Source organism: Perca fluviatilis, chromosome 15 (genome assembly GCF_010015445.1).
Source record: "Perca fluviatilis chromosome 15, GENO_Pfluv_1.0, whole genome shotgun sequence".
Classification (NCBI taxonomy): Eukaryota; Metazoa; Chordata; class Actinopteri; order Perciformes; family Percidae; genus Perca; species Perca fluviatilis.
Window position 1 is genome coordinate 21557716 of NC_053126.1, and position 18595 is coordinate 21576310.

At 41.2% G+C, this 18595-nt stretch overlaps 1 protein-coding gene across 1 annotated transcript; it reads left to right on the plus strand.

Moving 5' to 3' along the window:
• Positions 1–7794: 7794 nt before the first annotated feature.
• LOC120573944 (glial fibrillary acidic protein) lies at positions 7795–15238 on the plus strand. Its single transcript, XM_039823859.1, has 9 exons — positions 7795–8459; positions 10432–10492; positions 10590–10685; positions 10805–10966; positions 11051–11176; positions 11808–12028; positions 12123–12166; positions 12533–12615; positions 12829–15238. Exons 1-9 carry the CDS (start codon positions 7939–7941, stop codon positions 12868–12870), a joined length of 1356 nt encoding a protein of 451 aa, XP_039679793.1. The 5' UTR covers positions 7795–7938; the 3' UTR covers positions 12871–15238.
• The last annotated feature ends 3357 nt before the right edge of the window (positions 15239–18595 follow it).

Sequence of the window (18595 nt, forward strand, 5' to 3'; positions counted from 1 at the left end):
TTCTTCCTTTCTCTCATGAAGGAAAACAGGAAGCAGAGACACAGGAAGGAGAGATTTTTACAACCGTGTCTGGCTGTGAAATGGGAAAGCAGATTGTATCAAACAAAGGGCCCTTTTCATGAATTGGCATGACACAGAGATGCATTGCTTTTGACAGGTTTGGTTTTTATTGCCTTTATGAATTGATTCATTCTAGTTTCCCCTCTTTGCTTACAGTACACAATGAATGATTAGTGACTGATTAAGGGGTTATAGAGAATAAGATTTTAGGGTCACCTTTGTAGTATTTTTCTGTTCCGCATGGTAGGTGTTTGTCTTCCTCTGCTTCCCTCTCGCTCTTCAACCTTTAGGCAAGGCAAGGCAAGGCAGCTTTATTTGTATAGCACATTTCAGCAACAGGGCAATTCAAAGTGCTTTACATAAAACATTAAAGAGCAGTTAGAAAACAATTTTAAACAATTTTAAAACATTAATAAACAAATTAAAACAAGAATAAAATTGATAGTGCAGTATAAGAATAAAAGTTACAGTGCAGTATAAGAAATTAAAGTTAATAAAATAGATTATTTAAAGAAAAGCAACATCAAAAAGATAGGTCTTTAGCTTAGATTTAAAAGAACAGAGTTTCAGCGGACCTGCAGGTTTCTGGGAGTTTGTTCCAGATATGTGGAGCATATATATATATATGGAGATGCTATATGTCAGAGAGGATTGGTTTGAGTAGTTTAATCCTGAATTCAACATGTTGGGTTTCTGTTAAATATAACATATCAGCACAGCTACCACTTTGGTCCAGACTGAAATATCTCTGAAATTATTTGATGGATGTCATTCATGGTACTTAGAAGATAAATCCTACTGAGTTTGGTGATCCTTTAGTGCCACCAGCAGGTTGACATGATGTCAAATTTCATTTACAGATTTTGCATAGATTGTCATGAAATTTGACATCCCCCTCAGAACTGTCATTGTTTTGGTAATCACTTAACATTTCCTCTAGCGCCATCATCAGGCCAAACATTTTAATTTGTCCAATACTAATCACAGCCTCAGCTGTACTTTGCACTAAGTGCCAGTTAGCAAATGTTAGCATGCTAAACTAAGACAGTGAACACGGTCAACATTTTACCTGCTGTTACCATCGTACAGAACAGAACATAAAATCCTTTGAAAGGTCTCGTTAATGTGTCTATTAACATAGGTACATATCTTTACAGAGCAGCTAGCTTATATTATGATATTCTCTCATTTCTGGCATATGATCCACTGGATTTAAAGTTTTGATGACCATAAGTGTGTGTATCAACGTTCAAACAACCATATGGTTTGAACACTTTACAGTCTGAGTTAGTATCTGAGTGCTCTGCTTGTTATGCATTGTGTTTGTGCTTGTGTGGTATGCAGCTCTGTCTCTGTGGTATATTTGGGCCCCCAGCATTCCTGCTGACAGGCAGACTGGAGCTTCGGGTCTGAACCGGATCTCCACTGGCTCTCTTTGTGGCTGCGCTCTGTTTGGACCCAGTGGTGCCGAGTCATATGGCCTGCTTGTCTGTCCCAGTTAAGCCCCCCTGATTTTCATCACAGCTCATCCCCATGAGGCCTTGCTGGTTCAATACCCCCCACACATTTAGCTGTGTTGTTTTTAACCTGTCATGTCTCAGGGTTCAGAAATGCACCTGAGGGTGAGTAGCACAAAGGAGCCACACCATTTGATCTATCGTTGACAGTCAAGATGCAGAAAAGTAGATTCAAAAAAGGTATAGGTTCATAAAGTTGGCTAATTGTGTAACAATTTGTCATGATGAGTAGTGGGGAAAAGTAACCAAGTACATTTACTCTTTTTATGCTACTTTATACTTCTACTCTACTAAATTAGAGAAGGGAATACTGTACTTCTTACTCTTACTTACGCTCCAGTTATTTGAGAGAGATTCAAGAGAGATTTATATTTTCAATCAAATTAAACCATTTTAAGCCAAATTAAAAGGAGAAGTATTTACATTATGCAATCTTGGACTCAGTGCTGGTGTCAGTAGTGTGTGTGGTACATGAATGGGAAACGTGTTTGGGTGTTGCAAAGGTGCAAAACAAAGCATAAAGATAAACTAAGGCAACATAACCAAACCAAACGGTAGAGGGGCGAAACTGCTGCAGCAGCAGAAGAGAGAGGGCTGCCAGCTGCATCCAGACTTAACGAGCACCCTGGTGAACACCCTCAGGTGTTCCCAGTTGCTCTAACGATCCCCTGGAGATGGACCACCACAGATGAATCACACAGCACACTCAAGATGACACATCGGGGTCATCACGCTATTTACCTTGGACATTAAGATTTTACATAAAACAGTCAGCTAATGCATTGCTGTAGATTAAAGTACCCAACAGAACACATATACATACACCTAAAGGATTATTAGGAACACCTGTAAGATTTCTCGTGAATGCAATTATCTAATCAATCAATCAATCACATGGAGGCTTCCAGATGCCTCCAGCAGAGGAGGGAGGGAGAGGGGGCAGAGAGAGAGAGAGAGAGAGAGAGAGAGAGAGAGAGAGAGAGAGAGAGAGAGAGAGAGAGAGAGAGAGGCGCTGTTTGCACACTGAATTGGAGAGACGCTGTGCTCACATGAACTCGTGAAACTGCAACAAAGGTATCGATCTCATCACGACAGTATCGATCCGATACCAATACTCATCTTGGTATCGATACTATCAATATTTAGATCGATACGCCCAGCCCTAGCGGCAGTCCTCAGGGCGAAAATGCCTTGTTGATGCTAGAGGTCAGAGGAGAATGGACAGACTGATTCCAGCTGATAGAAGATCAACTTTGACTCAAATAACCACTCGTTACAACCGAGGTATGCAGCAAAGCATTCGTGAAGCCACAACACGCACAACCTTGAGGTGGATGGGCTACACCAGCAGAAGACCCCACCGGGTACCACTCATCTCCACTAAAAATAGCTACTTCCTGCAGGATAATGCACCATGTCACAAAGCTCGAATCATTTCAAACTGGTTTCTTGAAAATGACTGAAACTGTACTAAAATGACCCCCCCAGTCACCAGATCTCAACCCAATAGAACATCTTTGGGATGTGGTGGAACAGGAGCTTCGTGCCCTGGATGTGAATCCCACAAATCTCTATCAACTGCAACTGATGTTCTATTGGGTTGAGATCTGGTGACTGTGGGGGTCATTTTAGTACAGCGAACTCATTGTCATGTTCAAGAAACCAATTTGAAATGATTTGAGCTTTGTGACACGGTGCATTATCCTGCTGGAAGTAGCCATTAGAGGATGGGTACATGGTGGTCAAAAAGGGATGGACATGGTCAGAAATAATGCTCAGGCAGGCCGAGGCATTTAAACGATGCCCAATTGGTACTAAGGGGCCTAAAGTGTGCCAAGAAAACATTCCCCACACCATTACATCACCAGCACCAGCCTGCCCAGTGGTAACAAGGCATGATGGATCCATGTTCTCATTCTGTTTACGCCAAATTCTGACTCTACCATCTGAATGTCTCAACAGAAATCGAGACTCATCAGACGAGGGAACATTTTTACAGTCTTCAACTGTCCAATTTTGGTGAGCTTGTGCAAATTGTAGCCTCATTTTCCTATTTTTAGTGGAGATGAGTGGTACCGGGTGGGGTCTTCTGCTGGTGTAGCCCATCCGCCTCAAGGTTGTGCGTGTTATGGCTTCACAAATGCTTTGCTGTATACCTCGGTTGTAACGAGTGGTTATTTGAGTCAAAGTTGATCTTCTATCAGCTGGAATCAGTTGGCCCATTCTCCTCTGACCTCTAGCATCAACAAGGCATTTTTGCCCCCCAGGACTGCTGCATACTGGATGTTTTTCCTTTTTCAGGCCATTCTTTGTAAACCCTAGAAATGGTTGTGTGTGTAAATCCCAGTAACTGAGCAGATTGGGAAATACTCAAACCAGCCCGTCTGGCACCAACAACCACGCCACGCTCAAAGTTGTTTAGATCACCTTTCTTCCCATTCTGACATTCAGTTTGGAGTTCAGTAGATTGTCTAGACCTGGACGACACCCCTAAATGCATTGAAGCAGTTGCCATGTGATTAGTTGATTAGATAATTGCATTCACGAGAAATCTTACAGGTGTTCCTAATAATCTTTAAGGTGAGTGTATATCCACCTTGAGCAACTACAACATTACCATGCTACCTACACGATGAAGCATCAGAAATATTAGCAAAATAATATAATGTGAATTATTATACAGCACTTTAGGTCATTTTACATTATGGATACTTTTACTTTTCAAACTAAGTATATTGTGCTGATGATACTACTGTACTTTTATTTAAGTAAATTTATTTTTACATTGTGGTAGTGCTACAGAATAGCTCAGAATGATCGATCCTCTTACTGACATGAAATGATTTTGGTGTAATTATGCAATTTAAAAAAACACTTTCTCACCTTCAAAGAACAGAGGCGATTTCACTGCTGGATCTCAGACACGCATCTGTTTCTCAAAGGCAAAAGCCTTTCTTTGCTTTCTCTCCAAATGTTGTTAAATGTTTTTTTGGTATCAAGTTTTTTGTGAGGATGTTCTCCAATGTGCTTCCATTGTTTTGTCTGTTTTTACTCCTCCAATATTAACAATTGCATGCTTTTTTTTGGGATCCGTTCAGTTTGTTAGCAGCCTCAGGCCTTACTGATGAGGACTAACACAGGTGGTTGACATTAATCTTTAGTACAGGAATTCATGGTAAGTAATTAAAATCATGTATTTAAGTATAAGTCAATGTTACTTTTCTTAAATAAGGCTACTCCTTTAATTTACAACCAGTCTGGGAAATCAGGACCTTGATGTAGTGATGAAGGTGGGGCTGAGACAGTATTTCCAGCTCGTTAGTCAGGATTCAATTTGGCATGTGGCCATCAGTGAGGGTGAGGGATAGCTGCGGAGAGGTTCACACTGGGGATTCTGGGTGTAAAATGCCAGAGCACAAAGCAAGTGTTGAGTGTTACGCCGTCAAATAAGCTGGCAGCCATGTGTCTTTGGCCTGAGATCAGAATGAGTCCAGCAGCATTAAGATTCTGCCCTGCACCCTTTTTCCTTGTAAGTCCTGCAAATGAAATGGCCTCCTCATGTCGGACACATGAATCAGCTGTTTGACTTGGCCCTCCAGTGACTCCAGCAGCAGGGAGGGAAGGGCCTGCCCCACCCACCCGTCTCTCTCTGTGGATGTTTAATGTTCGGGACATATTACCTCAGTGACCAGATCTGAGGCAACGGCCGTGATTGTCTAAAAAATCCGAAGAGGCGAAACAATTATTGTCACCTTAATGATGCAACCCGGCATTAATCCTTAGCAATGGAGCCTTTTAAGTCAACAAATCTCTGCCAGACTTAACAGTGAGCCATCTCGTTTAACCTCTATTAACAAGAGAGCAATTGGAATTCAAGACACTGCGTTGTTTTTCGTCCTTCTCAGCAACAACATTCAGTGGCCAGATAGTAGAGCCATACGGGGCTTTATTTACCCAGTACCACTGGTTTCCACTCCCTGTGATTTTATGACCCAGTAACAAAGAAGTCCTTTATGTCCCACTGCTGTTGTGGTTTTAATAGCAACACCACAGTTAAATTAATATACCACTGTTTTATAATCTTAACTACAAATAATGTTTGAGTTAAACTTTCAACTTATGCTAGAAGATTTTCAAATGCAGTTTTAGTGTTTTTTTCTTGTTTCCCACGACCGGGCAGCCATTGATTTCAATTCATTTCGGACTCTTGTGATGTAAAGTGACAAAAAATTTATCTATTTTAACTTTTAATTTCAAATTTATTTTTACACTCAATTTTTGTTATTTAACTGACTATTATTTATTTAGTAATGTTTTCAGCTATATCTTTAACTTGTCTTACAACCTTGTACTACTTTAAATTGTCAGACTATATTTGTAGTAAATAAGATAAAACACATTGTTTTTAATAACTTGTTAATTGTTGTGACAGTGTCTAATGCCCCAATTGTTCTTGTCTTCAGGGATGTACACTTAGGACAGAACAGGACTTAGAGGAAGAGCAGTCAGTCAGTCACAATTTCATCTCCACTTATCCCGTCTTCTTCAAAAAGAAGTCCGAAAAAGATCAGCTGAAGTGCCCTGATGTAGCCAGCCCTGCAGTTGTCAAGGTAATGGGTGAAAATGGTTTTGTAACGCAGCCTCTGTTAGTCCTCCTGGAGTTCAAATTACTGTAGGTCTGCACTCCCCACTCCCTCCCTCCCTCCCTCCCACTCCTCCTCAGCTCTACCATCCATCTGTCTTTGTAACCAAACAGTACGTCTAATAACCAGAACATAGTGAACACCCCAGAGTCCTTCAGTCTCACTGGAGCCTCGGCTACATGAATCTACCACTGCAATAATGAAAGTGTGCATGTCTGCAGCATGAGGGTCAACCAATTGTAGATGTACAGTTATGTGTAATATTAATTTAAGATTTTTTTTTTTTGTAGCTATAAGATCATGAATGCGTGAGAATCATCCATGTGTCCCTGGTCATTGGCTCAGGTGCTTTTGTGCTGACACTTTGGCGTACATTATTCTTGGTGCTAAGTGGTCAAGTCATATAATTTTTCATATCACCAAATGTATTTCTTGCCAAGAAAACACAAATGAATGAAGTTAAGATATTGAATGAATAACACTTGAATGATATTTATAGAGAATTTCATAGCACAAAATGAACCAGTGTGTCAAGAAAGTGTATTTAGTTTGTTTGTTTAGTGTATAAGTGTGACAAATAATACTCTTATTGTAATGATATTCTAACTATAATTGTTTGCTTCTGTCTGACTTTTTTTGTGACACAATATGCAAACAAACTGACCCTTGCAAAATGAAGCATGTAATAATTGTATTTAACACTGTTTAAGGAAAGTAGGTGACTGGTCTTATATCCATTGTAAAAACGCTGACTTTGGGTTATAAAACATTGTTTAGTTTTTATTACATACAGATTTACAAATGAAGTTTTGTTTTAAACCAGGATATGATTATGTATTGTTTGTTTGTGATAACACTATTACTATCCCTCAACAAGGTGCATAAAAAGTATTAGTGTTGAACACCTGACCAAAATATATAATTGGTACAATTAAAAGCTGATTTAAATGGTTAATGAAATGGGCAAAAAACAAAAAACTGAGATAACTGATAAGAACACAGAGTTATACTGAAAATGTAACTTTAATGAAGACTAATCTAATTACATGATTCCCATTAGAGTAAGCAGGTGTTTAGTGAATAATTGTAGGTAATTATAATAATCCAAAATAATCCGCTGAGGTTCTACAAGCTGTTTGTCTCCTTAGTGGGACCCAAAGTGTAATTATATGATGGACTTTGTGCAACACACCAAAACATTTAATATGTCTTAATTGATCTGCTTCATCTGTCAATCTGCTGTTGCTCTATTTGATTAGAGTGTGAAGATCTCTTCCCAACAGCTCCATCCTTTTATTCCTTCAAACTTTCTGTTTTCTGTTTTTGTGAGAGAGCATGTGTGGTCAGCTTGAATTGGTGGCCAGACCCTGCCACACAAAATCCTTTTCATTCAGCTGGAACAGAAAGAAAGGGAGAAAGACATAAAGGGGTGAAAGCAAGAGTGAGAGAGAGAGTGAGGGAGATGGCAGAAAGGGAGAGTGTGGGGGGGGGGGGAGACATTTGTAGTTGAGTGGACGAGCACAGACAATCCCTGGCACACAGCTCTTTGAGTGTCATGTAAACCACCCATTCCCTCTTGCTTTTTGTCCCATTCACTGCCTGCCTGCCACCCTCCCTTCTCTCTGCCGCACCCTGTGGCCTCTCTGCTTTGGACTTGGGGGTTCACCCTGCCTCTATAAAAGCCCTGTTTGTGCCCCGTGTGAGCTTCATTCCCCATCATGGAAAGTCAGAGAGCTCAGTCCTCATACAGGAAGCGCTTTGGGCCTCAGGGCTCCGGCAGCACAGGAGTCAGAATTGGGAGCCTTTCTTCAGGCCGCCTCTCCTGGCATGGCACCCCACGCAACCTCACCCACTCCAGCCCCATGTCCCGGATCTCCTTCGGCTCAACCAACACGGCCCTGCTCCTGGGGAGCCCTGTGGACCGGCTGGACTTCCCAGCTGACTCCCTGATGAAGGCCCAGTACAAGGAGACACGCACCAATGAGAAAATGGAGATGATGGGCCTGAATGACCGTTTTGCCAGCTACATAGAGAAGGTGCGCCTGTTGGAGCAGCAGAACAAGGTGCTGGTGGCGGAGCTGAACCAGCTGAAGGGGAAGGAGCCCAGCCGCCTGGGAGACATCTACCAGGAGGAGCTGAGAGAGCTGCGCAGGCAGGTGGACGGTCTCACTACTGGCAAAGCTCGGCAGGAGATAGAGAAGGACAACCTGGCTGCAGATCTGACCATGCTCAAGCAGAGGTAGGAGGAAGCAGGGTGGGACTCCTGTTAGGGTGGAGGATCGTGTTGGTCTGATGTACAACAGCACATGTGTCATAATGTCACTGGCTTTTGCACATTATGTATTTTGCTTGCTTGCTTCCTTGTACTTTCTGATGATGAAAATACATAATTTGGCACAAAACTTTTTGTAAGTTTCTTTGGACAAAAAAACAACTCAATGGCTAAAAAACAAATGTAGTTTTGTGGAGAATAAAAATAGACATTTAAAGATACCTTAACAAGGAGGCTTATATTTCAAATTTAGATCAACTAATAAAAAGACATGTAACAGGTGGAGGGAAGTAGTACCAAACTTCTTCCCGATTTCTCCCTTCTTGTGGCTATCTGGGTTTTACCCACTGAATTTCTGTTTTATCTCCTGTACAGTGAGTTTTTTTTTCTTCTATGCATCTTTTTGGTTCAAAGCATCACCAGAATTACATCCTCCTCAAAAATATTTGTTCCTATCCAGATTTGCTCACAAATGTGCTTTGGGATTTTGTTAAATACCAGGACTGGAAAAAGACATTCAGTATGCATAGCTTTGAGGTCTCTCAGAACAAAATAAGACAGGTTTGTTGCATAGCTGAGAGTTTTTTCTTTTCTTTTTAATTACGAATGCATTCATATGCAGATTTGGTTCGTCTCTCATTCGTTGGAATGCAGACCGCTGTGCTCTACCCGAGCTTTACTCCTGGATCCCTCTTCACAAACTTGATCCTGACTGAACCCCTCGTCGCCATTGAGTGAGTGTGGAGGAATGAGGCAAACACAATGGCAGCCGTCCACAAAGGAAGTAGACAGCCAGGCAGATGTTCTCTTTTCCCCTGTTACTCCAAAACAGTGATTCACTGCAGTCACATATGCAGCTTTTAAAGAGCACAAGTGGCATGAATCTATAATTGAATTTAGGGAAGGAGAATAACCAATTTAATGTCCCTGAGGGTGGAAAAGTCTACTTCGGGCTCCTCTCTACCCTCTGACTACTACTGAGCTGCCAGCCCCCTGAAAGAACGCAGAGTATATAGTGATGGTCGTGGCTGAGAAGGTCAAAGGTCACTTTTGTGATTCTACTCTATTCAGCAAACTCTGTGTGAAGCTATACAGATGTTACCCCAAGTCTGGGCATTTATGTTGCCATGGCCCAGATGGATTGGTGTGTGTGTGTGTGTGTGTGTGTGTGTGTGTGTGTGTGTGTGTGTGTGTGTGTGTGTGTGTGTGTGTGTGTGTGTGTGTGTGTGTGTGTGTGTGTGTGTGTGTGTGTGTGTGTGTGTGTGAACTCCATCCCGTGGGAAAGGCCTCTGGCTGTTAGATTTGAGGGAATGTGTAATGATGCATAATTTAGATGCCCTTTCAGCTGAGCCCCAGCACTCTCCTGCAGCACAAGGAGCAGCATCGAAGCTCACAGTAAAAGTCTGATTGCAATGCTTGATATAGGTTTTCATAGTTTGGTTCTTATTATACAGGAAAGTCTCATTTGAATTGCAGAAAACCGTATGCTTGTTTCTCTCTTACTCATGTTGTGAAATAAAGCAGCAGGCGGAAACAAAACATTTGGCTACTACCAGGCATGAGAGCAACATAAAAATTGTTGGGACTGTTTAAAGGTCCCATGACATGGTGCTCTTTGGATGCTTTTATATAGGCCTCAGTGGTCCCCTAATACTGTATCTGAAGTCTCTTTCCCGAACTTCAGCCTTGGTGCAGAATTACAGCCACTAGAGCCAGTCCCACAATGAGCTTTCCTTAGTATGTGCCATTTCTGTGTCTGTAGCTATTGAGGAGGAGGGGGGGGGAGCAAGGTGGAGAGTGGGGGTGTGGCCTTGTAATTTATAAACATCCGCAAGAAACATATCTTATTAAAATGTATGTTATAATTTCAGCATTGCACATGATCACCTATGAAGCACTTTAATTTCACGTTTTCAATCCTTTTATGTGACTAAATCAGGTTGCAAGATGAGATTGGCCTCCGACAGGATGCAGAGAACAATTTGAATGCCTATAGACAGGTAATTCTGCTGATATTTCTTTAAATTCATAATCTAAGCAATTTATTTATTCTGACAACCCACCCTCATTCCTCTATGTGCCTCATTCTTTGCATAGGATGTGGATGAGGCGTCTCTCAATCGTGTTCAGTTAGAGAGGAAGATCGATGCCCTGCAGGATGAAATCAACTTTCTGAAGAAGACTCATGAAGAGGTAAGAATAACACTGAAAGAAAAAACATGCTCAATCAACTTTAACTGTCACTACCTGTGCCACATTTAACCATCTCATGAACTTTTCTTCACTTTTCCCACTACCTTTCCCCCTCCCAGGAGATGCGTGAGTTACAGGAGCAGATCATGGCCCACCAGGTGCATGTTGACTTGGATGTATCCAAACCAGACCTGACTGCTGCTCTAAGGGACATAAGGGTCCAGTATGAAACCATGGCCACCTCAAACATGCAGGAGACGGAGGACTGGTACCGATCCAAGGTCAGAGGGCTCAAAGATATGCCTTAATGAAGTGTGTAGTACTGAGAAGTAGAGTAACATACTTTAATATACCTTTGTACACAGTTTGCTGACCTGACAGATGCAGCCAATCGAAATGCAGAAGCCCTGCGTCAGGCCAAACAGGATGCCAATGAATACCGGCGTCAGATCCAGGTGGTGACCTGCGATCTTGAGGCTCTCCGCGGAACAGTAAGTCCAGAAAAACACTGTGTGTTGTGAACATATTGGCTAGTGTAATCCATCTTTGATAAAAATGAACATGATGCAGCTTCATCAATTACATATTTAGTGTAAAATTGGGCAATTTTATTCCTGAAATAATTTAAATGATACATTTTGGTGCCACAAAATTACAGTGAAGTCAGACAGTAATACGACAGTGACAATTTTTTTCTTTTGGCAGCACAATGCAGCTGAGAAGCAGGTTTAAGTGCTGGCTCTCAACTTTGAGGAAGTTAACAGTCACATCATATTAACAGGGTAGAAAATGTTGCTCTTTTTATTCACAATTCCCCAATTTTACTTATGGACTAAACAAATCATATTTTAAACCTGTACAGACAGCAAGAACATGACATGTAATTCAACTTGAATTAAATGTTAAAACATGGGTGTCTTGTCTGTAAATTAGGATCATTGTCTAGTAGATTATAGTAGCAAACATAGTAGCAGAAGTAAACAAACAGTATCAGTCAGTGTTGGCAGCATAAATGGCCTTTAAAATGATCTGATTGGAACATTAAAATGAATCCTCAGTAAAGTACAGTCTGCTACATTAGATGTTGATGTTCATCACTCGGCCTTGTCTCCTCTCTTTGAGAACGAGTCTCTGGAACGCCAGTTCCGAGAGCTTGAGGACCGTTTCGCCATGGAGACTACTGGTTACCAGGATACAGTGAGCCATCTGGAGGAGGACATCCACGCGCTGAAGGAGGAGATGGCGAGACACCTGCAGGAGTACCAGGACCTCCTCAACGTCAAGCTGGCCCTGGATATCGAGATTGCCACCTACAGGAAGCTGCTGGAGGGGGAGGAGAGCAGGTGAGCCACAGCTTGGAAGATCGGTTGGGTTTGACACAACCAAAAAATGTAAACGAGTCATGATAGTAGATATTCATCCTCCTTCTTCCTTCAGGATCACCATTCCGGTTCAGAGCTTTTCCAACCTGCAGTTTAGAGGTCAGTATCAAATGTGACAACCCCCCCCCCCATTGTTGCATGTAGTTCCCTATCTCTCTTCCCCAAATGTTCCTGTCATGTCACTGTTCCTTCTCTAAAATGTCTGAAAAAACAAAACAAAATCCTCGCTATATACCTTAGCATCTTTCATGCTTCCTGAAAGTCATATTTTGCAACAATTGGTATTCTAATTTCCCAGAAGAATTAGAGATTTTTTTGGAGAGGGTCACAGTGGTGTCCTCACCCTTTATAAGTATACTGCATTTACTGTATACCTGATAGGTGAGTAAAACATCTTTGAACATAATAATAAAGTATGTATTTGTATTTATGTATTTCTTGGATTGCACTTTTTTTCCTTATTAGAAACCAATCTGGACACTAAAACCCCAGAGGCCCACGTGAAGAGGAGCATCCTGGTTCGAACTGTGGAGACCAGAGATGGGGAGGTATGTGCTTCTACAAAACAACACAGTTAAACTCACGCACACTGAATCAGGCCAATCATGCACGTCTCACTTTTTCCCTCTGGAGGGCAATGTTGAACCCTTCTGCAAGTTTTCACACTCATTCACTTAGCACACCTGATGCCATTAGCAGCAAAAACTCACTAGGGATTTTTTTTTTTTTCTGTTTTTAATTCTGATGTATTTTCTTTTCAGATCATTAAGGAATCAACAACTGAACATAAAGATCTTCCGTAGTTCAGTCCTCTGAGTCATGATCTGAGGATTATTTCAGTTTTGTTTTTTGTTTCCAAACCCCAAAGCTGCCTCATCAGTCATTACATTATTTCATTTTTCTCTCCTTTCATCATCACATGCATGCTAATCTGTTTACTGCCCCACAACCATGACATTCCCATTAAATACTCCTGGACTCCCTCATTAGAATAGAATGTCTGCCAAAAACATCTATGTTCAGCTTTTGTACAGCTGTAAGTAGGATGTAGATCACTCATCTTAAATGGTATGTAGCCTGTTCCAGTAAACACTGGTAACCTGTTTAATTTTAATTTAGACTGACAGACCAGATTTTCTAGCATTGTTTCAGATTAGCTGCCTTAGAAGATGCCTGGAAAGTTGCGAGCTGATATTTTCAGCTAATATGTAGCATGGTGGAGGTTGACGTGTGGTTATGTGTATGTGAAATGTGGCAAGGGAAGTACAAGCGGGATGTTTTGCTGACATGAGAATTGGATTTAGGGTGGGATTGAGAGGTATGTGTATGTTAGAGCAACTTTTGGCAGAATGTCAGGTGAATTTGGGCTGTTTTTATTTAACCCTTGCCTGGTGCTATTTTGCATTACATTCCTTTTGTTGTAGCAGCAGCCACCTCTGCTTGTGTGTTGCTGCTTATATTACCTGCAGGTGTTTGCGAATAGGGCATCACTTGTGGCTAATTAGATGTGTGCTCAGATTGGAGTTGAGTGGAGCTATGCTGTGAGTTTGCGCAGATCATCAAACTCATGTGTCCATGTTACTTTTTCACACAACCCTCAACCTCACTAGGTGGCCAAACAACCTGCTATGGCTGCTTTTGATGGGTAAAACTGCAAAACCAGGAGATGAAAAATGTTGTGTACGACATACTGGACAGTCAGTGATCTGTAGACATTGTGATTGAGTTTGCGGTATAGGTTCTTTACTGACACAAGGGAAAAACACTAGACAAAGCACGAAGGTTTTGAAGAGTCAAGCAACATCTGTCAGCAATATCAAAATCACGAGGACATCAGACAAAGACAGCTGACAGGCAATTGAGATGAAATCACTGCAGAGTCCAAAATGAATTAAATGTATGATCTTTGATATATGAGTTTTGGCATCAGGATTCCAATTATCTCACAAAATTGGAGCACCACTTAGCGGTTTGTATAAAAAAACATTCTGAATTCTGTCTAAACTTATTTGTGCAGTCATTTGCATAACAACCTATTTTAGGTGTGTGTGTTTTTTCCACGTGAATGCACCAACGGCAGATGCTGAATGTTTGCATGCTTTCCAATCAGAGGGCAGTGACCATGGCAACATTTACAGTGATGTCAATTGCATACTTTTGCATACTAAAAAGTTGTCCCATCAACAGAAAAAACAGTCAGGAGGGTGTATAAACCTACACAGTCCTGAGGGGATGTCTAATGAGCCAAAATAAACAAGAACAACTTTCCACCATCACTTTACATCTGCTCTTCTGCATCCTCCATTCATCGCACACTCAGCTCTTGGTGTCCTCTCTTGAACACAACCTGATAAGACATTTTTTTGACACCAGGATGCGTCAGGGCATGTCTACTTATCCAGCAGGGGTGATAGGGACAGAGCCAGGTGTGGAGTAGGTGTTCGGAAGATGATGATGTGTCCTCCAGCCTCCAGTTAATCCACCAACCTCCCTTCTCCAAGTTCACCGGCCAATACCTGTAGTGATTGGCTGATAGCAGAGAGTGAGACACTGAGACAGCGGAGAGTGAGATAACCTCCAAGAAAACCCACAGCACCAGATATCTTTATTTGTTTTATTTTGAAAGGGAGAATGCTGGGGTAAAAAGGCAAAGGAGGGTGGGAGGCTGATAGGATGGACGGACGGATGGATGGACGGACGGACGGATGACGGATGGACGGACGTCACAGCTCAAACACTGCAATCCAAGTCTCCTGTTTTGTTGGAAGTCCCGCTGAATGAAGCCGTGCTGACAGGCCCTGCTACTAATGAGAGTGGTGCTAGGCCGAAGCGGGCTGTCGCTGTGCTGGTCACCAAGGACACGCTGTGGATTTGTATTCCCATGTACCTCACACCTTCTCCCCTGGCTCCACATCTTCCACTCATGTCACTCAACCCCTTTTCCTGTTTCTCCCAATAACATGCAACCCTCTCTTGTATTCACTTTGTTTTTGAATGTCGATCTTAGATAGAATCTCTGACTCCTCGTCTTGTAGCAAAGACACAGGTGAATCTTGCTTTATTTTTTGGTAGGACACCTCTGCAGATGTGAATGTAACATTAGTTTTGACCAGTGCTATGCGCTATGATGTCATGTTAACTTAACAACAATAAAACATTTTGTTTGTTAGAGTTGATGCCTTTTATTTCTAGCAAGCTTTCCATCCATTTTTATAGTTCATATGTTTGTAGTCGTGTTCCTTTTGCTTATGATTCAATACTGACACATACAAAACCATTCAAAATTTTATAATCTCCTGCCACGAAAGCTTGATTGGGTACAGTCAGATGGCTGAGAGGACTACTCTATAGCTGCATCTCATTTCACTTATTTGATAGCTCTTCGACTCCTCGGTCCTCGGCTGAAGCGAAAGTAGTTATGTCGCTCCTCGGTGAAGGCTGTCTCAAAGCTCTTATTTCTGCCTAGAGGAGCGAGCATCGAGGAGGGATCACAGAGGAGCTATAGGCGAGGATACACGAGAGCAGCCTTCCCGGAAGCCGTGCAGTTAAAAGGCTGCTAACTCCGCCCACACAGCTGACGTATTCATTTGACGTTTCAGAGGAAAGGACAACTCATCCCTCTACAACACATTAGCTTGTTTCCTCTCTCCTCCGATGACTTCCTCGAGTCTCTCCCGTGCCTCCTCGAGGAAGGGAGGCAAGTGGAGGACTCAAGGAGGCAATTTAAGCAACACGAGAAGCACCTCATATTTCTGAATGGTCTTTGATGCTTCTAGGTTTTAGAAAATCCTCTTTACAAATAGATGTTATTTTGTATAAAGGGTTTGTTAAAGGATAGTTCCACACTTTTTCAAATTAGTATTATTGCTGTAGCAAGGTCATTTTAAAATAAGTGATTCAAAAGACTTTATCTGTGGAAGATACACACTTGATATGTCTAACTCAAACTGCTGAAGCCTCATAAGAACTTCAGATAAACTTTGGAATATATTTTTGCACAAACAAGGACTCTGGATTTTGTCCCGCACCTCTATTTCATTGAAAGAATGTTAGAAATAGTTTTCTTTACAGCCAGCAGGGAGGAATGAATACAGCACGCAAAAGCTGATTCAGTGTGGGTAAGTGAGAATTGTTTTAAGACAGACTTGAAAACATGAGAACATTCTTTAAGTTTTGTGTTACTGCATTTCATAAACACATCCTTTTTAAGAGTTGCACTCTCTGAATCATCTTGGGTCTGATTGGCTCCCTTCACTAAAACAAATACTGTAATGTCTCCCAATTAGGAAAGCTTGAACAAACTGAAAACACCCAGTATGCAGCTGTATGTAGACAGCTTTGTTTTTCAGGATTCAAGCAGTGTTTATATGCTATATGATATACTGTGAAAAATAATTTTAAATCACAGATTTAGTTGTAAGAAACATTTAGAAAAGGACTTTCAAACCGAATATAATCTAAATTAAAAAGATTAAAGCCTCGTTTGTATTGATTTTGTAGGTTTAATAAAAGCATGAAGATAACTATGAGAGCAGCTATAATCTAACAAACAGATGTACAGCATAGTTTGAGCTCAGTGCTCTCCCTCAAGCAGAGAGCTCAAAATGTTCGATTTTTTTCCATCCTCTGATTTTTATCTGCTACTTGAGACATTTAACAAAAAAAGTAATGAAAATGACATCAGAAATCCTCTCAATATGGTCAAGACTACAAATGCATCTAAGCATGATTATAGTTTGCCAAACAAAACATTTGTGTAAATGTGGTTCGAAATTAAAAGTGACTTCAAGGCTTTTAAAGACCCAAGATGGAAGTCCAGTATAAGCTTTCCACCAGCACATACATGTTTTTGTCCTGAGCATGCAGACATTCTTACATATAAACGCATCATTCTTTGAGATGATGTGTGTGTTGAGGTGTGACTCAGTAACTGAGTGTGTGTGTGTGTGTGTGTGTGTGTGTGTGTGTGTGTGTGTGTGTGTGTGTGTGTGTGTGTGTGTGTGTGCGTGTGTGTGTGTAAAGTACAATATGTTTGGTTTTGCCCAGCTCTTATCAGAAAAATGGCGGGTCTCAGGTCTGCACAGAAGTCAACCATGAGCTGAAGGAATTCCAGGCTGATAAAACTCTCAGGCGGTCGGGGCCCTGGCCCTGGCTTCTGGCTCGAAAACACTTTCCCATCCAAAGCTGTTCAACAGGGCCGGGAAGGGGTAAGGATGGGAATTTATAAGCTCATTATCTTTCCACAGCGGGTGCAAGGTGACAACAGCTGTCATGTAAGCCACAGAAAACATGAATACACGCGGTCACCCAGTCTCGTTAGAAAATGCCAACACTTTTTGTTGAAATACACAAGCATGGACGTGGAAGTGTTCAGGCAAGATGCAAATACCCTTAATTGTGATATGAGTTCAATACAGTTTTCTCTCATCAAGCCATTCCTTACTTCCCTAACAAATTCTGCTGATGCTTTTCATGATAACGTCAACATGAAAGCCGTACTGTACCACTGCCAAGGCTGCACAGATTGTTTTTTAATAATTGCAAATGTTTCGAAATATTTAATCTGCATCTGATTTGAGCCTATATCGAAATACTCTATAGATAATAACAATACATTGATTAATCTGCAGCTTTTTGGATAACCAATGAATTATTTAAGTAATATTTCAAGCACAAATGCCACAAATTACCTAGTTCAAGGTTCTCAGTTGTTTGGATATGCTGCTTTTAACTAAATATGTTTGGGTTTTGGACTGCTGGTAGATACAACAAGCCATCTGAAGGGTCTCCTTAGACTTAAGGAAATTGGGACAGGCGTTTTTAACTATTTGCATTTTATGGATCAAACAGTTGATCAATTAATTGAGAAAACAAGATTCATCGATAATGAAACAGCACTTTTTCATTAAAATAAGTAATGTATTTAATTTAATTAGTGCAGTTAAAATTTTACAAAATGACAAGCATTTTTAAATATTCCTGGATCACCATATGGATGTGAATCCACAAATATTTTTCATGTGAATTTCAAGTTTAAGATATCCTGCTGACTAATGAACACACAAACAAAAAGACAAATGGGACAGAAAACAACATTCTTGGTGAACTAATAAACTTAAATGTTTGACTTTTCAGTTCACATAAATAATCAGTGGGATGCTGCAGCAGGTCCTACAAACTCACACGTATCATCCAGTGTTGACGCCAATGCTCTTTGTCTTTCGCTGCCATCTTTAGTGCACATTCCTGTCTTACTTGGCTCTCACACCAAGAGGTCATGGGAAGGCATGTGTGCTCCTTAGTTAATTTTAGCCCTCATTTCATCAAGGCCATTGAGACAAAACACAGAACAACCACCTCCGCCTGTCTGCCGGGACCGTAAAGCCACATTCCCTCTGATCTCCAAACACCCTTTACAGACTGAACCACTGAACTCATACCAACTGCTTTTTTTGGACAAAGTAGAGTGATGACTTAGATTTATAGGTCACCGACCTGCCATCTAAAAGGCCATGAATGGTCTCCTAA

Excerpts from the sequence above, each read along its gene's own strand:
- LOC120573944 (XM_039823859.1), top strand. The coding sequence starts at position 7,939 with ATGGAAAGTCAGAGAGCTCAGTCCTCATACAGGAAGCGCTTTGGGCCT. Across the intron at positions 11,177-11,807 it reads TTGAGGCTCTCCGCGGAACA|AACGAGTCTCTGGAACGCCA; the intron begins GTAAGTCCAGAA and ends CCTCTCTTTGAG. Across the intron at positions 12,167-12,532 it reads TTCCAACCTGCAGTTTAGAG|AAACCAATCTGGACACTAAA; the intron begins GTCAGTATCAAA and ends TTTCCTTATTAG.